This window comes from Canis aureus, chromosome 4 (assembly GCF_053574225.1).
Source record: "Canis aureus isolate CA01 chromosome 4, VMU_Caureus_v.1.0, whole genome shotgun sequence".
In the NCBI taxonomy this organism is placed as follows: Eukaryota; Metazoa; Chordata; class Mammalia; order Carnivora; family Canidae; genus Canis; species Canis aureus.
Genome location: NC_135614.1, coordinates 36,675,586 through 36,699,969, shown reverse-complemented (window position 1 = coordinate 36,699,969; position 24,384 = coordinate 36,675,586). Strand labels below are relative to the sequence as shown.

General features: G+C 64.7%; 2 protein-coding genes across 4 annotated transcripts in view; both read left to right on the top strand.

Moving 5' to 3' along the window:
• Nucleotides 1-1,917, top strand: part of ANTXRL (ANTXR like) — a 31,780-nt gene extending 29,863 nt beyond the window's left edge. For all 3 annotated transcript variants that reach the window (XM_077895306.1, XM_077895308.1, XM_077895305.1), the window contains one exon: nucleotides 1,038-1,917. In XM_077895306.1, coding sequence (XP_077751432.1) covers nucleotides 1,038-1,247 — 210 coding nt within the window. In that variant the 3' untranslated portion in view covers nucleotides 1,248-1,917. The remainder of the gene's footprint in view (nucleotides 1-1,037) is intronic.
• Nucleotides 1,918-8,858: 6,941 nt separating this feature from the next.
• On the top strand, nucleotides 8,859-23,757 carry LOC144312517 (annexin A8). The gene is made up of 13 exons (XM_077895298.1): nucleotides 8,859-8,877; nucleotides 8,994-9,094; nucleotides 12,723-12,813; nucleotides 13,513-13,607; nucleotides 14,983-15,096; nucleotides 15,816-15,906; nucleotides 16,447-16,526; nucleotides 16,902-16,961; nucleotides 17,690-17,783; nucleotides 17,988-18,083; nucleotides 19,658-19,716; nucleotides 20,671-20,793; nucleotides 23,064-23,757. The coding sequence occupies exons 2-13, from the start codon at nucleotides 9,074-9,076 to the stop codon at nucleotides 23,121-23,123; spliced, it is 984 nt and encodes a 327-aa protein (XP_077751424.1). The 5' UTR covers nucleotides 8,859-8,877; nucleotides 8,994-9,073; the 3' UTR covers nucleotides 23,124-23,757.
• Nucleotides 23,758-24,384: the final 627 nt, after the last annotated feature.

Sequence of the window (24,384 nt, the reverse complement as noted above, 5' to 3'; positions counted from 1 at the left end):
CCCGTTTGGTTCCGGAATGTGGTGTATAACAGGCGCCATTTGGGAATGGGTGGGCGTGGGCGTGTGAGACGGAGAAGCAGGGACAGCGGCCCCGGTGTCCGCAGCTCAGGGCTGCTTGGGTGCAAGCTGGGAGCCTGGGGCTGGGAGCACAGCTTGAGGTGGGAGCTGGGGCCCCCGCCAGGGCCGTGATTGTGTGTGGACGGGCCTAGGGGCATGCAGAGCCTGTGGGTACTCAGGGAGGGGAGCGTGGACAGGCCACTGGGACACAGGTGGCCCAGGAGGAGGGGTGGGGGCAGGGCAAGGCCCTGAAGCTGAGGAGCCCTGGGGGGGAGGAGGCGGGGCAGCCCGGATGGCCGGTGGCGGAGTAGAGGTGAAGTTGTGGATAAACAATCCAGCGACTTGCTGGATGCAGACAGTGGGGACTCCCCAGGGTGCTCACCGTGCTGCGGGCCATGTGGCCCGGGCGCTCTACGATGGGCAAGGAAAAGCAGGAACACTTGCTTAGAAAAGACCAAGTGTGTGTCCTTGAGGCTCTGTAGAGGCTGCCCAGGGAGTGACAGGCGGCCAAGCCCTCGGCCTCGCTGTCCTGCCGGGGGCGTCCCCGCGAGGGGTCCTGACCCCTCTGGGCCTGTCGTTGGCTCCACATCCTAGGGGGTGCACCGCTGGGCTGGAGGCGCCCCAGGTTCCTTACGACCTGAGCCCCAGGGCTTTGAGGTACGATGCTCTGGTTGTGTTGCTCCCTGGGAGGGAAAGCCTGGCTGTTCTGAAGGGCTTGTCGGGGTTCTTCCAAGCATCAGTTGGGGTCACAGCAGCCTGTGCCCTTCGTGACTCACCCGGCCCCCAGCCGACACTCCGGGTGAGCGAGCACAGGACAGATTTACAGATGCACCTGGTGCACCCACCCCATGCGGGGACTGAGGGGACCAGCAGGCCCGCCCACACCCGTCCAGGCTATGGTATCAGGAGCATCGTGGCCCGGCCTGCAGGCAAGTGCGTTGACAGTGGCTGCTCAGTGACAGTGTCTCCTCTTCCTGCAGCGCCGGTGCTTCAACTTCAGCCTCCAGCCCTGCAGGCGCCTGCCCTGTGGCCCCAGGATCTGCCTCCCGGCCCCCCAGGAGTGCTTCCCCCTCAGCAGCTGCTGCTCTCGGTACCAGCCCACCCCCCGCATCTGCTCCCGGCTGCCCTCCAGGATGCTGCCCCCGCCCCGCGCCCTCTGCGGAACCGCTCTGTCACTCCCGCCCCCATAGCCCAGCCTCCGACACACCAAACCCCCAAGATTATTAAGAGCCCTTTGTGCACTAAATTAGACACCTGTATTGAGTCTTGGTTTACAGTCAGCGGAGCTGGAATTAGTTGCTGCTCCGCACAAGCCTGTTGCCTGCAGAGCATCGCTCCGCTGTCTGTAGTGCTGCTGCGGGGACACGGCTCCCCCCGCCCCACGGCCTGTGACGCCGGGGGTGGGGGCCAGATCCTGCACTACGAAAAAAAAAAAGCCCCCAACGTCTCTGAAATATGAATATGATGCTGTCTCCTTCTCTAACGTTATGCAGAGTTTGACTAGTCTCACCTCCTTCACGGCACATTCCCAGGTAGCCGGGGTGGGTGTCCCATGCCCTGAATGTGCCCTAGACGGAGACCAGCACGGAAAGCTCTGCGGCTGCCAGGCGGCAACTCCTTGCAGACACCCTGAGGTGTCGCTGAGCCTGTAGAGCTGCCCCTGCCGTCCCACCAGTCCTCCTACCCCCTGTTGACAGGAGATGAAAGTCCCTCCGCCTTCACCCTCCCATCCTGGCTGGTCGTAGTTACGGTTCCGGGTGGAATTCCTGGAGATGAGTGTAGGTCACTATGTCAGGCTGGGGTTTGTAGTCTGTATGGGGTTGACGGTCATTCTTTAAGAAATAAAAGGTTTTCTGGTAAGGCTGGTGTGTGCGTGGGGGGTGGCCGTCAGGGCGGCCCTGCGGAGCCCGAGACCCTGCAGCCGCGGCGGTACCCCCCCACCATGGTCCCCGCCCCGCCTGGTGTGTGTCCGCTGCCCGGCAGGACAGAACGGAGCCGAGCAGCTCTCGCCACTTGGCTCTGGCAGCGCGTCCGTTCCACGCAGGCTGCTGTTGGGCTGCCCTGGGTACTGACGCCGGGCTCCGGGGGCTCCCGCACCTCGAGATGCAGGATGTGGACGCGGAGGCTTCAGCCCGCGGGGGGTGGGGGGGACCCCGAGGGGGGGAACCCCTGGGAGCGGGCTGCCCTCCTGGGGCGAGGACCCCTGGGGGCGGGGTGGGGCCGCCCAGGGATGGGGGCACCCAGGGGTGGGGATATCCTAGGGGCGGGGCGGGGACCCGGGGCGGGGTGGGAAGGGGGGCGAGGTCTGCAGGCCACGCGCCCCTGAGCCCACAGTCGCTGCGTCCACGGCGGCCTGACTGCGGGGCCTCGGAGGCCCGGGGGGACGCCGGCCGCAGCCGCGGTGCGGGACACGCGGGGGGCGCTGCGTGTGCGGACGGAGAGGGAATTAGAGCCACGGCGGGCCCGGGCCGAGGGCGGCCGCTCGGTTCTGCTGCCGGTGGGCAGCTGCGGCCGCGCGGACCGGGACCGGGATCAGGACCTCACGGAAGCCAGGCGCGCGTTCACGGTGGAGGACGCCAGCCTCGGCCTCGCGGCCGCGGGAACAAAGCCCATCGGTGCCCGCTCGTCCCTGAGCGGACGGGGCCGCCCGGCCCGCGCCCTGAGCCCTGACCCCCGGGCCCTGAGCCCCGCCCCCTGCGCCCTGAGCCCCGCCCAGAGGGTCTCAACCCACCCCCCAACGGTGTGAGGCCCGCCTAGGGCGGCACCTGCCATGGCTCCCGGGGCTCCGCCCGCAGAAGCAAGGGTGACATTCTTCTTGTCTCCGAGCGAAGGATGCAAAGCTCAGACGTTCCCTGGATGACACTTGGGGTCACGGATGCAGACCCCGTTGGCGCAGAGTGGACGTGCCTGCCTGGGCCCACGGAGGTGCCTCTGCAGCCAGGGGTCCCCGCGGCGCGGGCCTGTGGGAACGTGCCCCAGCCAGCTCCGCCCTCTGGCACTTGAGGCCGGGGCAGCCCGCCCGACGGCCTGGCATTGTGCGGGCTCCATCCCCGCGACCCCCGCCGGCGCGGCGCGGCGCGGGAGTGAGCGGAGCTGAGCCGGGCCGGCCGCCGCCTGCAGCTGTGCCTGGGCGACCGGTACCCTCCGCTCCTACCGCTGCTCCCACCGTCCTCGGCTCCCTGATGCCCCAAGAAGGGGCCCGACCCTCAGGGCCGCACCTGCCACCGCCTCCACCCAGGCCACCTCGTCTAACGCAACCACGGGTCTCCCGCCTGCGTGTCGTGAGTCCCGTTTCGGTGGGAGGACGCCAGTCATGTTGGGACCCCCCAGGTTGCTCACCTAACTATGTGATCCCCTTAGAGCCACGTGCTGAGGCGGGTGCCTGATGGGGGTACAGCCCAGACCGCAAGGGCCATTACCAGCTGACGCTCCCGGGTGTCCCTTTCCAAAGGCTGGCTTCTGGAGGACACGGCCCCGTGAAGACACCACGGCAGGGACAAGCCCGGTGACTGCAGGCAGGTCACTCTCACCTCTGCAGAGACAAGGCTGTGTGGAGGCTGCACGTGGTGACGTGTGTAGTGACCCGCGCACACGATGCACACCCGTGCACACGCACAGGCACACGCATGCCGAGGGCTCCCAAGGGGCAGCTGGGCATGACAGCTTTCTAGGAATTTGAGGCAGGGCCGGGTGCGGACCAGACTGCTCAGGTCCGATGGCCAGATCAGGAAGGGACCTCAGGGACTCCTCCTTCCCTTTGACAAATGAGCTGAAGACCATGGGGGCCTCAGCTCCTGTGGGAATCTGGGGGCTCCCATGACAGACACAGTGCCCGGTATCGCGCGCAGCCCGTGAGCCCCAAGGTGACCTGGATTCTCTGTGCAAACACGCAGTTCCTTGGAACTGGAAATCGGAACCTTCACCCTTCCTTCCCACGGCCACAGGTGCTGGGTGGGCATCCCCGGGACGCGATCTGGCCCCCGAGCAGAGGCTGCGGCTGTGAGGGGCGGAGGTACAGGGCAGGCCCATTGTCCCAGGGGCCGGGCGGGCGCCCACTCCGGGCGGGCAGGGGCTCAGTGTGCAAGGCCCCTGGGCACCCAGGGCACAGCAGGCACCGGCGGGGGATGGGCAGTCCTTGCAGGCTTCCTGCCGCCTGGTAGCCTGGGCCTCAGGTGCCCGGTGCCGACTGACAAGGTGGGGACAGGTCAGCGGCCGGGGTGGCAGGAGGCTGTTCCAGGAGATGGCGCTCACAGCTCACAGTCGGCCACCAGGCCCATTTAAGAACCCGGTTTAAAACCTCAGTCTCAGTAGAGCCACAGAGAGCTCAGGGTCACCACGCAGTTGACTGCATGCCCATCGTGTGTCACTGTCACCCGGCAACGGTGACGCGACTTCGCCCTTTTCTGCAGATATGTCTTGGGAACGTGGAGAAAGAGCAGAGTACTTGGAGGGGAGGGGCCTGCAGTGCCCTGACCCCTCGGCGCACCTCCAAGCCCCAGGCCTCGCGCAGACACGCGTGACCCCCACAAGGCTCCCGTTAGAGGAGTGGACCAGGCTGGGGCCCGCGAGTGCCAGGCCCGCCCATGTCGGGAGCCGCTGCCGCCCCAGCCCAGCCCCCGCCCCAGCACCCGTCTGCCCTGTGCCCCCCAGGACCTCGCGCCACGGACTGCTGCTGCCCCTGCGCACCCCGGCCCCAGGCTCGGCCCGCCCAGCACTGTGGCCTTCCTGCCCAGGCCAGCTGCCTCCCCGGCCCCAGGCTGTCACCTCCCTCTCGCCAGCACCCAGCTTACTGACTTATTACTCCCGCCTCTTGGTTTTAATCCCGTGGGGGCCTCTCACCCACAGTCATTCCTTCCAGCCCAGGCCCAGGGCCCAGCACCCATGTCATCTCACTCCTATAGGCTGCACTTCTCTGGCCCTGTTTCTACATCACACGCTTGAGGGAACCTTCTGACCCCAATGGATGGAGCCAGATGTTTGCCTCTCCTGTGCCTGTCCTGGCCTTCTGGAGGCTCCCGGGGTGGGGGTGGGGTGGGGGACACGCATGCCCTGCAGGCTGGCGCCCACACAAGTTCACACCCACCCGCCTCCGCTGAAGCCTCGGTGCCAAGCATGACTTTTAACACAAATTCCAGACAAAACAATAAGAAAAGGCGTTTCCTAATTGCCCCAGATGTAAGAAGAGGAGGAGGAGAAAGAAGAGGAAACTTGACGTTAGGTCAACTCACCGCAGCGAGCGGCTTGAACGCCGAGCGCGAGATTTATGAGTCAAGAGTCAGGGCCCGACGAGCTGAAGGCCTCTGTGTGCAGGTGCGCAGAGGACGGGCTCTACTCCCTTCTGTGTCACCGCGGCAGGCGCCATGCTCCCCATCTTCATCCCTGGCCCGAGCGGGACACGGAGAGAGGCCATGTGGCCCAGGCTCCAGTGGGAAGTTAGGGTCCCGGGTCAGCAGTGTGGTGGGCATGGCGGGGAAAATCTGACCTGAGACGCTGCTATTAAAGTCCATCTGGTTCTAACAAACAGAATCCACCAGGTTCCAGCAAAACCAACATAATCCTGTCCCCCTGGGGACACCTCCCCCCTACCCCCCGCCCAGGGTCCTGGGGGCCTCGTGGAAAACATTTCCTGCGAAGATGAGCTCAAAGGGGAAAAAAAATCCTAGGTTTCTACCCAAAGAGAGCCCACAGATGAGAGAAACAGAGACTCAGAGCCCAGAAAGTAGAGATAATAAAGCAACCTAAAAAGGAAATTAAAATCAGAGTGTGTGAAATGTTCAAGCAAAATTTAAAAAGAAACAAAAACTACAAGGACAAGAACAACTAATTATGAAAATGGCAGAGTTTAAAGATCAAAGTTTTAAAGCAGCATTAAATTAGAAATGTAATGTGACTTGACATAATTGAAGCGGAAAAAAAATGGAGTAATTGGAGAGACGGATCTGCAGATGCTGGTCCTGCCGACCGAGATGGAAACCAGAAGCGGGAAATTAATAAACAAGGAAAGAATGAGAAGCTGCAGCCACCGCAGCTCGTTCCTTCATCCCCAGTGGTCAAAGGCTGCAGCGAAGGCCCTGAACGCCAACCCACAGGGGAACAAAGCCGCGTCTGCTGACCCACCAGGCCTGGGGGCGGGCGGAGCAGGCACCTGGAGGGAAACCCACCCAGTGGTCTGCTAAGAGCGAGAGTCAGCAGACTCTCCAGAAGGTTCTGGAAGGACGGAGGGGGCTGATCAAGGACGGAGAACCAGCCTTCTGGATGGGACAGGCCGAGTCCCTGGGTCTGTGCTCAGCTGGCCAGAGCAGCCCGGTGCCTGCCCCGAGGCCTGGCTGGGGGAGCGTGGCTGCGACGCTGCTGGCAGCCCCCGCGACCTCCCCTGACCTCGCTCCTGGGGCGCACTGCCCTCCTGCTGACAGGCCAGCAACCCCTCCACCTGCTGTCCTCTACCCTTGCAGTAACCATCACAGCCCTGTGGGCGGGGTGTGGGTTCCCCCCAGCTAACGTTGGCCCCACGCATGTGCCCTAGCTCCCGCTCCCCACCCGCTTTCCCAGAAGCTGGCCTCCCCTCCCTTCTCCCCTGCCTCTTCTCTCCTCCTCCTCCTCCTCCTCCTCCTCTTCCTACTCCCCAGAGCACTCAGCTCGCTCAGCTCAGCACCCCTGCCCTAGAATTGCCCTCCTTGGCCCACCCCACCTTCCAGATGAGGCCCCCTCTGCTCCGGTTGCCCTCACACCCGCGCCCTGGCCCCTGGGCGCCCCCCGCTACCTGGCTCCCTCCCACGCCCTCCCATACCCCCCTCAGCTGAGTGTTGGCACAGAAGCTCCCGTCACCCTCTGCCAGGAGCGCACTCTGCGGCTGGCCCCTGGCGCCCCACAGGAAGATCGTAGCCCCCGAGAAATCCAGCTCAGCTGGGCTGGACGCGGGCACCCCCAGAACCGGGCCCGCCTCTGGCAGCCTTGTGGCTGGTGGGGATGGGACACTATCAGCCTGAGTGCAGGGGGTCGGGCGGCCGGTGCAGCAGAGCAGTCACCACCACCACCACTCCCCACCCCCCGTGCGGCCCTGACCCTCCTGTCGCGCCCAGGCCGGGGCTCACTCCGCTGGGCTCAGGGTGGCTCCAGGCAGCCTCTTCCCGCCTCGCCTGCTGACACCAGGGCCATGGCTAGCCGAGTGACCCAGGGTAGGGGGCGCTCGGACGGGGTGGGGCACATGTCCCCAGGGCTGAGGAAAGGCCCTCAGGAAGGGGAAGTAGTCACAGGGGCACAGCGGGCACAAGTGGGCACAAGCAGGCAGGTGACAGGCTCCAGAGTGGACCTGGGGATGACACAGGATGTCAGATCCCCGGGTACGTGGGACCCAATGGATGACCCAGGGACCCTGCAGGAGCAGGTGGGGGCCCCAGGGTGTCCTCTCTGGGATGGGAGGTGCCCAAGTGACTCCCGAGGGCAGCCATGGTTCAGGGCCCCTGATGAGGAGTGAGGGGCACAGAGAGCCCAAGAAGGAGTCCTGGGGGCCACTTGGGGGCACTAACGAGACTCGAAGGGATGGCAAGGGTGCTGGGGGTCCCAGAAAGGCAGCCAGAGGTGGGCTTGGGACAGAAGGTGAGGTCCTGGCTGCGGGAGCTCAGGATGGCCGGGAAGACAGTGCAAGCGCTGTTGGGGCCTGGTCCTGTCGGGGGCCCCCTGGGTCACTGTGCACGGAGCACCCCTCCCTCAGTCGCCCTCGGAGGGCCAGGTGGGTCTGCACCGATCCCTATGGCCAGTCCTGGTCCCCGCGTCCGGCCTGGCTCTCCGGGCTCCTCTCCGGGCCGAGCATGCTGGTCCTCCCCTGGGGTGCCTGCTCCTCCCAGGACCTGCTCCTCCTGGGACCTGCTTCTCCCTGGGGACCTGCTTCTCCCCGGGGCCTGCTCCTCCCCAGGACCTGCTCCCTACACACACACGCTCACCGCAGCGCAGGCACGTGCACCCGGGCTGGACAGCTGAAGCCCTGACCAGCCCCACCTGCGGGGACACCTCATCCTACCCGCGGACGATGGGGATTCTGGGCCCCCAGAGCCGGGGGCAGCCCCCTCCCCAGGCTCGACCGTCCCTGCCGGTGGCATCGTGCAGTGCTGTGCATAGCCACCCTCTGGGTGCCCCCGACCCCCCAGCGTGTGCACCCCCACCCGCACATCAGAGGAGCAGCCTGGAGACGGATCGGAGAGCCGGGTGGAGACTGAGGGTCGGTAGGCCAGGGGCTTGTGCCTCAAGGGACGCAAGTTGCTCTGAAAGGTTCCCTGGCCCTTCCCTCAGGGCAGCAGGGCTCCCAGAGGCCCCGGGGGAGGCTCCGCAGGGCGGGGGCCCAGGGCAGTCCGGCTGAGAGCAGGTAGAGAGAGCGGCCATGGAACATTCTGGTCAGGGGACCCAGGGAGGGCCAGCTCCAGACAGGGAACAATCATCCCCTTCCCTGGGAGCTGGGCCTCCCCTGGGCGGCAGGGTCCCCCCCCCCACCCCGGGCCACGGGGTTGCAGGAACTGGGGTCAGGAATTGGGGCACGGAGCGTGTGTCCCCCCCGCAGCACAGGGACTGCACCTGACCCCGGGGTTTGAGGCCGACAAGGACGGTGGTGGGGGGCTCGGGCAGCCGGGCCTGGCGGGAGCTCCCCTGCTGCTGGCGGGCCTGCTGTCCTCCTTCCCTAGGGAGGCCCCGGTGGAGACGGACACGCGGCCAGCGAGCTCTGTGGGCCCCGTGGGTCCCAAGGCTGGGACTGGGTTTTCCTGTCCACAGAACAGCCCAGCCCACGCCCTGGCAGAGGCGGCACATTCCAGGCCCGGGAGGTGCTCGGAGGTGCTGGGAGGTGCCGGGGATGGGTGGGGGGGAGTGGGGTGGGAGGGCAGGGCGGGGCTGGGTGGGGCCGCAGCTGCTCGCCTGCCACCCCCCCCACAAAGTGTTGCCTGGGCCAGTCCTGCGGACTCTGGAGAGAGGGAAAGCCACCCCCAGCTCCGCATCCCTGGGGACACGCGATCCATCGGGAGGCAGCAGGATGGCCTGGTGGAAAGCCTGGGTGAGTGGGGAGCAAGCGGCCGAGGGTGGGGCTCCTGGGGGGGCTGGGGAGGGGTGCGCTCAGTCACCATCGCCCAGCACGGGACACCACACCAGAAAGAGGAGACAGAGGGGCGGGCGGATGAAGGGAGTGGGGAGCCTGGGGGCTGGGGGCTGGGGGCAGGCTGAAGGGGGGGTGAGGGGCACGGGGATGGGGAGGCTAGGGGGGCCTAGAGAGGGGCTGGGGGGGAGATGGGGAGGCTGGGGGGGCTGGGGGGGGCCTGGAGGGGGGCTGGGGGGTCCGGGGGCTGAGGGGGGAGGCTGGGGGGCCTGGAGGGGGGCTGGGGGTAGGGGGGGAGGCTGGAGGGGCCTGGAAGGGAGCTGGGGGGTGGGGGGAGATGGGGAGGCTGCAGGGGGCTGGGGGAGCCTGGTGGGGAGCTGGGGGGGCCAGGGGTTGGGGGGAGGCTGGGGGGGTCGGGAGGGGGGCTGGGAGCCAAGGGCTGGGCCCAGAGGCAGAGCCAGGCAGGCAGGGGTTGTGTTTGAGGCACTCATGCATGTGGGGGGTCTGTGTGCACACCCGTGTGTCAGAGGAGACCCAGGCAGACGGTTCCCCCTCCCCCCCTCCCCCCCCCCCGCAGAGGGAACAGTAGTGGAGGTGCAGGGGGGGGAGGGGGAGCCCGAGAGAGGCCCCGAGGAGCAGGCAAGCCAGCCCGTCCTAAAGCCTGAGGGGCTTGGGCTTTCCCCTCAGAGCAGCGGGGCCACTGGAGGTCCTTGAGCTGGTGCCAGGACGGAGAGCCCCACCCTGGGGCTTGGGGGCAGCCCACGGCTCCACGGGGAAGGGGACGAGGGCCTGGGGACGAGGGCCTGGGCGCGAGGGGTCGGCTGGGCCCGTCTGTGCCTCCTTTACAGAGACTGAGTCTGCTCCAGTCCCCGGGAGGCCTCATGTCGGGAAAAGGCCAAGGTGTGGCCGCTCCCCGGCAGTCACAGGCAGAGCTGAGTCACCTTTCCAGGGAAACGCTCCTGTCTGGACAGGCCCGCGCCGGCCCAGGGCCCAGGCCGACCCCCCACTGCGGGTGCTTGGGGCGCCTGGGACCCACAGCCCGCCCCAGACGCTGGGGCTCTGCTTCCGGAGTTGTACCTCTTGTCCCCCAAAGCTCCGGGCTGGGGAGAGGCTGAGGCTTCTCGGGGCAGCGGGTCACAAGGCTCCCCCGGCGCAGCGCCAGCTTCGGGTGAGACAAAGGCCCCACAGTGGTGTCGGTGCCGAGGCGAGGCCCGAGGCCCACGTCGGGGAGGGCGGCGGGAGGAGGCAGCTGGTGAGTCAGGCCGTGAGCAGGAGCCAGCAGCGCCTCTCAGCAGCCGCCCCCCCCCCCAGCGCCCCGCGCCCAGCTCCCGGGCGGTCACGATCACCAACTCCGCTGCCCACCGACTCGGCCGCTGTCAGGGCGTGAGCACGGCGCCCCTGGCGCCTGGAACCGCTGAGCCAGGGCCTGGCACGAAGGAGCGACTCAGGCGGTGGTCGCAGCAGCTCAGGCCACACAAGCAAGGGGACAGTGCGGGGTGCACACAACCGGCAGCCGGGAGACCTCATGGGCTCTTCTGGCTGGAATGCGCACGGGGACCCCTTTCCAACGCTGGCTGAGACATGGGCGCTAAGAATCTAGATGGGAAATTTGTTACCAGACCTTGGAGACTCAAAGGAAGAGTTACAGAGTTTCTCCTCTGTTAGTCAAAAGGAATATCCCTATAGACCCCCCGCCCCCTCGATGGGGCGTGCTTTCAGGATCTCATCAGGGCTTGAAGGATGCATGGATGGTGGGTGGGTGGGTGGGGGTGGATGGATGGGTGGTGGGTGGGTGATGGATGGATAGAAGGATGGACATGGTGATTAAATGAATGAATAAACGGATGGGTGGGTGTGGCCATTGAGTGGGTGCAGAATGGATGACTGGGTGAACGGATGAGTGGACCGGGGGGTGGGTAGCTGGAAAGTGGGTGAGTGGGTGGGGGGCAAATGGAGCAATGAATAGGGGAGAGGGAGTAGGGAAACAAGCCGGGACTGAGCTCCTTCCCACGGGGTATCTCTGAGGCTCCTTTGACGCCCGTCTCCGTCTCCGCACTCCTCTACCATCCCTCTCTCCATGACACTCACTCGAGGAGGATCCCTTACTTTCACCTTCGAGGTTCTAGGGGCCTGGGGCTAAAGCGCCCTGCGGCCGGCCCGGGTTAGGGGTCCGGATCCGGGCAGGGCCCAGGTGCTTCGGTTAGTTTGTTTCCCAGCTTCCAGGGCGTCCTCCAGTTCCTTCTAATCCTGACGCTCTGTCCCCCATGAGCCTGCGGACTTGCACTGGCCCCAGGACGCCCAGCCGGGGCGCTGGCTCCCTGCTTCTTGTGAGCACCCGCTTCCCGGGAGGAGGCAGCCTCACCTCCTACTTGCCCCTCTTCCCGGCCTGTCTGCTCTCTCTCGAAGCAGCTTGCTCAGCTCCAGAAGCCTGTCCTGACGCGCCCCATGCGCTGTGGTCTGGGGGGGCCGTCCTTCCCCAGAGGAGCCTGGGGGTGGGGGTGGGCAGCGCTTGCCCCCACATGGCACCAACTGGGAGAGGCCGCCGATCCGGAGCCCACACCCCAGGGTGGGGGCAGTGGCAGGGGCAGGGGCACGGGGTTGTGGTTCCGGCCGGTGCCAGCCTAGTGACAGAGGAGCCCCCCGCAGAGGGGACACAGCAGCCCCCGGAGCCCAGAGGGGAGCAGCACCCTGCAGCAGGCCAGGCAGGCTATGGGGTCTCAGGGGACCCTCACTTGGAGGGGCTCCCCTACCAGGCCTGAGTCACCCCAAGAGTGTGTATGGCCTGCCTAACCCCGCAGAAGTCGCCTCCCTGGATGTTCACCATCTGTGCTCCTTGGTACCCCTGCACCCCCCCAGGGCCCCGCCCTTCTCCTCCCGAGCTCCCACTAACACCCCCCCCCCCCCGTGAACCTCCCCCAGCCGCAGGGATCCTAGCTCGACAGATCCAGGAACAGTTCTGGCAAGAGGCTTGATGCAGAAAGCTGTAGGGCCCCCCTGAGGACAGCTAGGTGGCCGGGAGCGCAGTGGTGCTGATTGCTGGGCCTGTCACCCCAATAAACCACTATGGCCCTTCCTCGGGCCCCCCCAGGGCCTCCCCCTGGCTCTTCCCTCCTCCTGACACCAAAGGCCTCAGGAGAGAAGTGGGGGCAGCGCCGCAGGGGCCACAGTGCCAGCCGCCTTGAAGCGTCAGCACACCCCGACCCCCCAGGGCTGGCACGGGGTGAGGGGCTGACAGCTGAGATTCCATCCGTTAGGATGGCCGTGGGCGCGGAGCAGCTCGGCTCTGCCTCACCTTCCTCACGACGCCTGCAGCCACCCTGACGGGACAGGCCTGCCTTGGGCGAGGCAGCTGATGGACACACGGGGCCCCCACCCCAAGCCCCGGCTTCTGCAGCCCTGAAGGAGCCGGAGCACAAGCGGGTGCCGAGGGGACCTTCGTCTGGGGTGCAGAGTCTGGGAGGGCCGCCAGGCAGGGAAGGGGGAGGGCCTCGTGCCCCCCAGCAGGTTCAGGGCAGGTGCAGGGTGGGCTGGTGGTCTGCTCTGCCCGCCGCGTGCCCCACTCTCCCAACGAGCCCGGGTTCTTTTGCAGATGGAACAGGAGGGTGTTACAGTGAAGGGCAGCCCCCACTTCAACCCGGAGCCTGACGCGGAGGCCCTGTACACAGCCATGAAGGGCATCGGTGGGTGGTGTCCTCACAGGCCCTCTGGGGGGTCGAGGAGGGGCCGCCCCGGAAGCCTGCAGGCACCCCCAGCCTGCTCCGCGCTGGAGCCAAGGGAGGGAGGCTGGGCCTGCCCAGTCGGGGGAAGGGACACTGGCTGTCTGTGGGCGCATGCGTCCTGCAAGGGCCTGAGCCTACTGGCCCCCAGACTGGCCTCACAGCTTCCATGCCCCGTGGGCTGGGGGGGGTGGGCAGTTCTGCGGGGTGAACTGGGCCCCGGGGCCTCCTTCGAGGCCAGCAGGCTCGTGCCTGCAGAGGCCAGGGCTGCGTCTTTCCTAGAGGAACCCTCGTGGCCTCCACTTCTGGGAGGGCTCAGCTCTCACCTCCACTTTGGGAGAAAGCAGGTGCTCCGGAACGGGCAGCTTGAACCTGCTGCTGGGCCCTGGGTCCCACTTGCTCCCGAAGCAGAGGAGTGTGCAGGGAGGGGGTCTTGCCCCGGGGGTGTCCCGGGCAGCCCGGAAGGATGGCCGCAGGGTCCTTGATTCCACCCCTGCCTCCCCAGCCCCCAACATGCGGCCAGGAGGGGAGGGGAAGGGAGGGGAGGGGAGGGTGGAGGAGCCTGTGCCTGTGTGTCTTCACCCCACGAGAGCCGTCAGGTTCTGGAGCTGGGAGTGTGTGGGGCTGCCCTCCCCTGCGCAGCTCATGCCCGGCGCCCCGCAGGGACCAACGAGCAGGCCATCATTGATGTGCTCACCAGGAGGAGCAACGCGCAGAGGCAGCAAATCGCCAGGTCCTTCAAGGCCCAGTTTGGCAAGGTAGGGGAGGAGGGATGGGGGGGGTGCGGAGGCGCGGCTGCAGCGAGGAGCCTCGCCTAGAGCACGGCCTCTGGGGGGCTGGGGGGCACCCAGCGCTATACACACTAGTTGTTTATCTGAGGTCGGAAATTCACCAGCCGCCTGTGCTCTATCTGCTTAAGGTACTTGTGGGTCCCCCACCCTCTCCCCGCTCCCCCAGCTCCCTCCTCCCTGCTCTGCCCCTGCTCCCCTCTCGGCCCCCCTCCCCCCTCCTCCAGCTCCTGCCCCCCCCTTTGCCCCCTCCCCCCTCCCCCTTCCCCCCCCTTCCATCCTGGCTGCCCTAGCTCCCCGCACCCAAGGCTCCCCACACCCGGGGCTCCCTGCTCCCTGCCCCCTCTTCCGCTCCACCCCCACCCCATCTCTCACCAGCCTCCATAGCCCCATCCTTGAGCTACGTTGCCCCCTCTCTGTGCTTTGCTCACTCTGCTCCCAGAGCCTGAAAGGCCTTCTCGTTCCCATGGTTCCCTGTTCCCGGGGCAGAGGTGCGGCCAGGCTCCCCTCTGTCCTGCGGCTGGACCCCCTCTGCACCCCCTCTGTGTCTGCTCGCTGGTCCTCGAGGCAGCTCCAGAGGCAGGGAGCACAGCCACTGGATCCCTTTTCTCTCTCCCCTCCCTCCACCCCCAGGATAGAGCCAGGCATCGAGGGTCCTACCTAAGCACAGGTGCAGGGGCACCCAGAGGTCCTTGGTTTGGGGATTTAATGCCGGAAGGTGACCAACAAAGCCCAATCTTTCCAGGAGGCACCACACGCACTATTGTTTTTTAGTAATTTCTTTCTCTTAACCTTCCCAACTGTGCATTATTCTCTTTATTTGGCGTTAGGGAAAACCGATGTTCTAAGGTAAGTGCCACAATCCCAGACCTGTGAGCAGCAAGGTGGGGATTTAAATCCAAATCTGACGAGGCCCTTGGTCCCCGGCTCCACTGTGCAGATCAGCAGGGCATGGCCTTGGGCTTCTTGGTGAGACGCTGCCCCTGGAAGGAGGCCCAGGTGACACAGGCCCGCCTTCGTTCCTGCACATGCTGGGTGCCTGTGGCCACCTTGGGACTTGACGGCGAGCAACCATAAAGGTGCACGTGGGGCTATAATGTGCCCAGCGCTGCCCCGAGAGCTCAGGGGGCCCGTGTCTCCTCCAGCCCCCTGAGCAGTGTATAGGGCAGGAGTGGCACCGTCCCTGCATGGCAGGTGAGGGTCCTGGTGCTCAGAGAGCCTGAGTTCCTGGCCTGAGAAATGACAGCCGCGGCCCGCGGGGGAGCCCACAGAGTCCACCAGAGCCCCCGGGACCTGCCACCACTCGGGTGCACCTGCACCTTACCTTTCCTTCTTCCTGCGTTAGGACCTCACCGAGACCTTGCAGTCGGAGCTGAGCGGCAAGTTCGAGAGGCTCATGGTGGCGCTCATGTACCCGCCCTACAGATACGAGGCCAAGGAGCTGCATGAGGCCATGAAGGTAACTAAGGGGGGAGGGGGCGCAGAAGCCCTGTGGCCCTGTGGAGTCGCTGCTGGGGATGCCTTCCCTACGGGGGCCTGGCCCTGGGACCCCCGAGCCCCCTTGAGCTACCTTTTGGGATGGCCAAGCCCCGTGAGCCTGCAGCCTGCTGCCCAGACTGCCACTGGACCCAGACTGGTGGGCGTCTGCCATCCCGTGGCCACCATGGAGTCAGGTCAGCACTTCTCAGAACAGCGCCAGAGCAGGGGTGCGGGACGTGGGACGTGGGACGTCTGTGTGTGTGTGGGGGTCCTCGGATCGCCCACAACCCCCACCGCTCCTTTAGCACCCGCAGATAAAGAGGGAGGCAGGGCCGGGGCCCCGTCATCGTCTCCACTGAGAGGACACTTGCTGGGTGCACTGGGCACGTCACACCTGTTACCTCCCATCGTCCTGTGGGGGGGCTGGCTCTTCATCCCAGGATGATGAGGATGCTTGGGCTCAGCAGGGGAGCGTGACCCGGTGACCCGCGGGAGACCACCAGCACAGGGCAGGGCCGAGACACAGCTCCCGTCACCCGCCCTCAGGATCTGCCCCTGGAGATAGGCGTGTGGCTTCCGCAGAGGCCCCACGGGAGGGCCAGGGGCGCAGCGCCCACCGACCCTCCTCCCGAGGCCCTTCCTTGGACGCAGCGGGCGAGCGCAGGCGGAGCTCTCCCGCACACCCGGGTTTATCCACAGGGCTTGGGCACCAAAGAGGGGGTCATAATTGAAATCCTGGCTTCTCGGACCAAGAATCACCTGCGGGAGATAATGAAGGCGTATGAGGCAGGTACGGGAGGGCTGGGCCTCGGCTGGGAGCGGCCCGGTAGGCGGCGAGGGGCGAGCCGTGCGCTGGGCCTCCCCGGGAAGGCTCTTCTGCACATGGGCGCTGCGTACCTGCCGGGTGTCCTGTCCTGTGACGGATGCTCTCGTAGCTCCTTAGGCCCACAGGCGCGGCTGGCCCCGGGAACCGAACAGGGAGGCCCTGCTGCAAGGGGCAAAGGGGGCCCACAGGCCTGCAATCGTGGCGCCCCCGGGAGGCGAGGCAGGCAGAGGCCAGCCTGTCCCCCCCAAGTGGAGCAGAGCCCGTAGGCAGCCCCCAAGGAGGTGCCCGGGCAGACCTATCCCTGTGCTCCGAGCTCGGCCACGTGTGGTGCAACGTCCTCGTTCTGAGTGACCACCAGGTGCTGGAGCCGCCGCTTCAGGCTCGGCGCAGGGTGTCCTTGCCCCGGGACTCGTCCTTACCAGGAGGCCTCCGTGGAGAGAAGCGCGGGAGACGGGGCCGGGGGAGGACCGAGCGTCTGTGCCTCAGGCTCCCATCTCCCCTCAGACTACGGGTCCAGCCTGGAAGAAGACATCCAGGCCGACACCAGCGGCTACCTGGAGAGGATCCTGGTGTGCCTGCTGCAGGTAGCACTGCTCGGCCTCCTGGGAGCCCCCGCCTGGCCCACCCCAGCAGCTGGGCTTGGGAGGGGGGAGTCAGGGCCTGGCTTCTCGGACACCTTAGTGTGGCTGGGGCCTCACACCCCTGCCCGGCACGGCCTCGCGGGATGGCCCAGGACGGGGAGGAGGCACTGGGGGCAGCAGGCCCCTACTGCCTGCCCCAGGCGGCGCATGCGGTTACCCGCACTCCTGCGTCCCCAGCTCCCGGAGGCTCACTAGTGTCACCTCTGGGTGAGGAATCCGGCCTGGAAAAGGGTACCCGGCCTGCGAAGTCCCCACGGCCCAAGGGCGCTGCAGCCCCGCTACCCTCCTGCCCGTCGCAGTCACCGCTTCTGTTTCTAGGGCAGCAGGGATGATGTGAGTGGTTTCGTGGACCCGGGACAGGCCGTCCAAGATGCACAGGTGAGGCCAGTCACCGCGCCCGCAGCTTCCGCCCTGTGGGCCGCCTGCCCCACCCCTGCATCCTGCCCCCAGGGGCTGATGCTCGAGGCTTCCATGCGACACTAGGCCAGGCTGGGACCCGCTCAGCTCTCTGGACACCTGTGCCCGCGGCGTTCCAGAAGGAAGGGGCGGCTGTTGGGCAGACCTAGAAATGGGGAGGAGGGCAACTGGGGGAGGGTCCACCGAAGCTCAGGAACAGCCATGGACGGGGATGTGGGGCCTCTGAGGACCAGAGGGGAGCGTTCTGGTCGGTGCCTAGAGATGCTCAGGGGCAGGGCGGGTCCGGAGCGGCGGGGCGGGGCCTCGGGAGGCGGGGCCTCAGCAGAGGCGGGGCCTCGGGCGGGGCGGGGCCCCAGGCAAGGAGGGGCCTCAGCAGAGGCGGGGCGGGGTCTCAGGGGGTGGGGCAGCACCCTAGGGGCGGGGCCTCAGGGGAGGTGGGGGCGGTACCCAGGGGCGGGGGCTCGGGTGGGCGGGGCCTCGGGAGGCGGGCCCAGGGAGGCCGGGCCCCAGGCAGGGCAGGACCCCAAGGGAGGGGGCCCAGCAGCTTCTGGGCAGACTTCCAGAAGGGATTCTAACTTCTCAGGGACAGCAAGCCAGGAGGGCAAGCCAGGAGGGCCGGGTGGGTGGATGGGCGCTGACCCCAGCCCCGTGCCCTCTGTCGTGGCCCCTTGCGGTGGCCGCAATGCCAGGATCTGTACGCAGCGGGCGAGAAGATTCACGGCACGGACGAGATGAAATTCATCACCATCCTGTGCACGCGCAGCGCCACCCACCTGCTGAGAGGTACTGGGGCGGGGGGAGGCCCGTCAGGCTCCAGCAGGGTCGGCGGCAGGGGCCGGGAAGCGGGGGACACCGCCAGGGAGCCTGGACCCTGTCCCTGAGAACCGGGCGGAGGTCGCGGGTGGCACGGGGATGTGCAGTCTCCGTCTGCGGTGCTGGGTGGCACGGAGATCTGAAGGTCGCCTAAGAGGAGGCGTCTCCCCACAGTGTTTGAGGAATACGAGCGCATCGCCGGCAAGAGCATTGAGGACAGCATCAAGAGTGAGACCCATGGCTCCCTGGAGGAGGCCATGCTCACAGTGGGTAAGAGACGGCTGGGTGCTCAGACACCTGGTGTCCACAGCCACGGGGCTCCACTCTGGCCCAGGGCACAGTAGCAAGGGGGTCCCCATGTCCACCTTCAAGGGGCGCCGTGCCTCCAGGCCACACGCATGTGCCCCTGGGCCCAGGACATGGGAACTGCTCCACCCTGCTGTCTCCAGGGTGCCATGTCCTGCCCCCATAACCCCTGTGCGGTGTGTGTGCCAGCGTGAGTGTGAGCGTGATCCAAGTGAGCATTGGTGTGTATGTGAGGGCATGTGCACACTGGCAGGATCGTGCCTGGCCCCCGGCCTGCACACACCCTCAGCAACCACACAGGGAACGTCTTGGTTGTGATGTTAAGCCCTAAACAAAGTCACTCATCCAGACCTTAGCAGGGGCCCTAGTCACTGCCTTGGTTGCCCTTTGAAGGGATGATGATGTCTAGTTGCAGTCCAGACTCCACGCCTGATGATCTGACGCTGGGGTCGCTGGGCACCTTCCCTCAAGCCTGACGTCAAGTGTACTTAGACCAGGGTGCAGAGCTGAGGTCACAGGGAGAGGTGTCCATGCACAGCCGAGGCCCAGGGGCAGAGGGGCTTTTCCTCTGCTCCCTCCCATCATGGAGCCACGGCTAGGGCACCAGGACGAGGGCACGCACCCCCACGCCAGGCTGGCCCCACTCAGGGTCGGTCAGGGGAGCTCCACACATGTGTGGGTGCACTGCGACCTCAACAGTTCCCGGCGGCTTTGCTGCGATGAAAACTAGTCCGGGCTGGGGCGTCTCAGCGTGGACCCTGCCCCAGCGCGAGTCAGCCCCTGCGTGGGGTCTGGACGACCTCCTGGATAAACCTTCAGGCAGGGAAGAGCAAAGGGGCGTGGTGGCCCCACACGAGGCGCTTGCTCCTCAGTTGTCCTTGAGGACGCCCACCGCTCAGTCCCGGGCCAGGGCGGAGCAAGGCAGGCAGGTCAGGGAGTGGGTCACAGCCTTCAGCGGAGAGCTGAACAAGGGCAAGGCCCACGCCCTCTCCGCTGCCCTGAGTAAAGCGCCAAGCTCCCAGACCCAGGTGCCGAGTCTGAAGCAGCACCCACGAAAGCAAACACGGGCCGGCTCCCTGGGCCAGACGTGCCGGTGCCCTGGTGCTCCAGGGCTGGGCTCTGCCGCCACGTGGAAATTCAGACGGAGGAGCCTTACTGACACGTGACATGCAGAGGGCACCTGAGGCCTGTGGGCACCAGTCCCGGCTCCTCTGTGGAGCTGAGGGCCAGATTCTGGGCAGAGCTGGCTCTGCAGCGTCGGGGCCCAGGGGCTGCCCTGGACAGAGCCGGGCCAGGTGGGCCAGCCCCGTAGACCCCGTGCGTTCTTGGCTCACCCTCGGCCTGCGCCCAGGGCCCCTGGCTTCCTGGCCTGCCCTCCCTAAGTGGGGCAGAGCCTCTCGAAGCCAGGCAGCACATACGCTACTAGGCCAGGAACCGCATGATGCTCCCCCCCAAGATCCGAGGCAAGGCGTAAATCAGTAAACACGTACACATGCCACCGCAACCCATAGCACTGACAGAGCTTTCCTGTTTGCCAGTGAAGTGCACACGGAACCTCCACAGCTACTTCGCCGAGCGGCTCTACTATGCCCTGAAGGTAATGGTTCTGTCCTTTGTGCCCCCCGTTCTCCTCCCCTCTCGGTTCTGATGTCAAAGCTGGGGCAGTCAGAGCCACCACTGTGACTTGCGTGTCTCCTCTCACTCCAGCCCCTTGCTGGGCCGAACGCTCTATCCGCAGAGGGTAAACTGAGTCCAGGGAAGGGAAGCCACGGGTGAATTTGAGCAGGTGTTTTCACAGGTGTGCAGTGCACTGACCTCTCCTAACAACCCTGTGAAGCCTGTGTCATGACCGCCATCCCACGGATGGCGGAGCTAAGGCTTGTGATCCAGGTCACGCAGCTGGCACCTGGTGGAGCCTCGGTTTGAACCCAGGCCAGTCCTGCTTCTTTTTCATGCCACCATGTGACACCCTTAGGTGAGCCCAGGTCGACACGGCCAGGACATCAGGGCACCCTTTGCACGGGTGTGCAGAGGGAGGCTGCCACACGCGGCCCTCCTCCTCCGTGCACGCCGGGAGCGCCGGCCCGGGCTTGCCTGTGGCCCAAGAGGCAGCGCTGGGCATCCCAGCCCGTCGGGCCCGCGGCTTGGCCATGGAAGCAGATGATGATGAAGGCGGGAAGGTGTTGCTGGGGAATTGGCCACTTAAGCTGAATTTCACGATGTTGCTGCTCTAGGGAGAAGTCTTCCTCCTGGAGCAGGGAGCATCCTGCGTCTCGAATCCCATGTGCAAGCACCACACACACACACACACACACACTGCTCTTGGGGCCTTTGGCTCCCAGTACGGGCAGACATGTGGGCTGGAGGGAGAAGAAATGAAGGGAATCCCCGAGTCACGGAAGCAGCCTTCTCAGTGCTTCCCCCGAAGTAGAGGCCCGTTCCCGTATCCCCGGCCCCAAGGAAGGGCCTGCCCCAGAGCACAGAACTGTGTGTCGGCAGGGACTGGACCGGAGAGGCCAGCAGTGACTGTTAACTGTTGCCTCTTATCCAGGGAGCAGGGACGCGCGATGGGACCCTGATAAGAAACATCGTTTCGAGGAGTGAGATTGACTTAAATCTCATCAAGTGTCAGTTCACGAAGATGTACGGCAAGACCCTCGGCAGCATGATTGAGGTGAGCCGCGAGGTCCCGATTCTACCTCCGGGGTGACCCGGGGGCTGGGCCACAGCCCACATCACCTGTGTCCATCCCTTCCCAGTAGGGGTCTCATTCTGCATTCGTTGTCATGCAGTGTGTGGGGACAGGCAAGGGGGTCGGTACGGTGGGGGGGGGGGGCGAGGGGCCAGGGCAGGCACAAGGCCAGACCACAGAGGCCTGGGCGCTTCACGCCTACGGTTGGCTTTGCCCTGGACTCCCGGGCGCCCCTTTGAAAAGAACACGCCGAGCCCTAGCAAAGGAAACCACATCTGGACTCCAGCAACAGGGAGTCGTTTGGGAGGAATCAGGCAGGCACCCTCGCATCCAGGCTTCGGTAGTCGGAGCAGCACAATTTTAAGGAGATGAGTCAGATGAAATAGTTTTTCTAGTCATTAATGCAAATGCATTAATTAATTGACTATTTCATTAAGGGAAGTCACACCTGGAGGTATGTCCCAAGTCTTCCCTGGCTGCTAAGTCAGATCCCTAAGCTATTCTAGAAATGTCTGTTGTCAACCGTATTTCCAAGAAACACGCAGCTCACACTATGTTTAAAGAAAAAAAGGCATTTCTACTTTTTTTTTTTTTTAAGCATTTCTACTTTAATATGGTTCAGAATGGAGCCGCGGTAGGTGGGGGTAAAGGCTGATGGAATTATTCTTTGTTTCGTTTTTGGCTTCCCAGCCAGTCTTGCCAAAAGACAGGAGGGCTCCCCGCAAACCAGCCCGGGCTACTGATGGCTCCCCAACACCCAGGCCCACCGAGGGTTAGGAATCTTTTTCAACCATACACGGCTTCTGGGGCCTCGGGGAGCTTCCTCTACCTTCTCAGCATCAGTTAGAAGGAGTCGCAGTCAGACATCAGAGGAACAGCCACACTGAGCAAAAATGGTGACTTTGACCCATCCAGGGTGTAGACTTCATGACAGGGAGAGACTTAGGAGGCTAATTGGCGCATGAGCAATAATCAATCACAGAATCCCCTGTCTACACATACAAGAAGCCCACCTCCTTCAGGCCTTGCCTGCATTTAGTTGGAATTGTGGCAAAGGTGGCCAAGTGCTTTCTTTGCGTACAGACCACTCTCTGTAGATGTCATCAGAGAAAAAAAAAAATGATTTCCAACAGCGATACCTGCATTAAAAACTGCATAGAAATTAATAGGAAAATTGATTAAAAACCTCACTTATAACGTTATAGGCATGCATTTTAAAAGATAGACAAACTGGTTTTCAAAAAAATACAAAAACAAAACTAATGTATTACAGAAATTGTTCTGTCAATAGAAAAAAAAAAAAGGGAAGGAAAGGAAGGAAGGAAAGAATTTGAAATGTGGTTAAAAATCTACCAGGAAACTTCAGGCCCAAAGGATTGTACCAGCAAATTTGAGTGAAAGTTAAGGATCCATTGATTCCCATGAGTGGGAAGTGCCCTGGCACGTAGGACGTAGGACGTGGACCCGGCCCAGGCCCTGCTGACCGAGCGCCCCGGCGGCCGCGGTGCCCCCCGCTGCCCTCCTCCTCGCACACAGGGAGCTCCCCCACCCCGTGCTGCGCAGACCCCGGCCCCGCACTCTCAGGGCCTGCCTCGCAGCTCGGGCGCCGGGTGGCCTGGAGACGTGGGGTCCTGCCGTGGGCCGTGCCGGGTCAGGTGCACCCGGACACGGGTGCCGTGTGGCCTCCATGTGAGCCGCGCAGGCGAGCCCGTGCCTCCCTGCCTGCACCTCAGCACGTCTCAGGAGGCTCCCAGCCGCAGCAGCACCGGCATTTGATAGATGAGGCGGAGTCTGGGGTGGTGACAGGAGACTTGTCGCAGCTGCAGGGGCAGTGAGCGACAGCTGCGGTCTGGGTGTGCGTGCACCCGGACCCAGGCCCCGCACTGGGCGCCTTGCCTCCTGCCTCGGTTCCCTGATCTGTGACGGTCACTGTTGAGTAAAGGGGCGGCCGGGCAGGCGCGGGGCCTGAACGGACCCTGGGGAGGCCCGCGCAGCCGGTGGAACCAGGGGCCACCAAGATGCCTTCCCGGCCCCAGAGCAGGACGGTGTCTGTGAGTCATTTCCTACGTTGAGCTCCCCTGTCGTTAGGAGGAGAGTCAGAGACACAGGCGAATGTCCTGCAGTGACACAGGGTGGGCCTGCGTCCCGGGAAGCAGGGGGTGCTCGGCCTCACTCTCCAGGGAGCACGAACGAGTCCTAGCAAGAACCTCAGCTGACAAATACCCCCGTGACCCTCTTGTCCCCGTCCCCAGGGAGACACCAGCGGTGACTACAGGAACGCCCTGCTGAACCTGGTGGGCAGCAGCGCCTGAGGGCTCAGTGTGGAGCCCGGGGCCCTTCAGCCCACCCTTGGCCCCGGGGGCAGGGGCTTGGGGCGCCCAGCTAGCCTTTCACTCCTCTATCTCCCCGCTTCTGAGGCGGCTCCAGGTGTGAGCACGGTGCTGGCCTCCCCCCCACACCCCCCAGCTTGGCTGCTGCAGGGCCACTGGGCCCGGGTTTCGCAGCTGCGCAGCCCCACCCCATCGACTAAATCAGGATCTGCAGAGAAAAGCCCGGAGAATGAGGCATCTCCACGCGCACCTTCGCTGAGAAGCGTCCCGGAAAGGCCGGCCAGAGGCTGCGAGAGCCGCGGCCTTCAGAGCACACACGTGCGCACACGTGCGCAGCCGACGCACGGGCCCTCGGGCCACTGGGAGGCCACCAACATTCGTGCGCCAAAACCTGAGGCTGGAGGCAGGATGTACATTCTCCCCGTGTCTCACCTGCAGAGGAAAGCTGCGAACCCGTGTCCCGCCGAGGGCACGTCCCCCACCCAGGCTGCGCTGGCCCTGCAGGTGCCCTGCCCCTCCCTCCCCTTCACCAGCCTGCAGCTTCTCTTATTCCGACCCAATGCCTGACACACAGATGCCTATGTGGTGCTTTCCAGAATAAAGGTTGTGTATTCGACTCTAAGTGCCTCAGGGATTTTAGCAGTGACCAGGGAAGGACCAAATTGATCAATGTTCATAAAAGAAATCAATGATAAGATTTTGGGGGATGAATCAACCTCGAGTGCATGGGTGGGCATTTCCCAACAAGGACACACTGAGCTCAGAGCCTGCGGTCGCCCTAGGGATGACTCAAGTAAGGATACTTCCTGCCGCTAAATTAGGATCTCTCAGAGGCAGGGATCTTGGGCTCCTCTTCCAGCCTGTGGCTCACCTAGCTCTCAAGGGGAGCAGCTTGGGGGAGCCGGCTGCCCTCAGCTGGTCCAGATGTGGGGTCTCCCGGCCCTAAACTAACCCTAACCCTAACCCCAAACCTAACCCCAAACCTAACCCGAACCCTAAAGCTACCACAAACCTTAACCACTAACCCCTAACCCCTAACCTTAACCCTAAACCTACCCCTAACCTAACCCTAACCCTAACCCTGAACCTAATCCTAACCCCTAAATCCTATCCCTAACCTTAACTCTAAACCTAGCCCTAACCCTTACCCTAATACCAACCCCAACCCTAACCCAAACCCTAACCCCTAACTCTAACCTCAAAATTAACCCTAAAACGAATCCCTAACCCTAACCCTAACCCA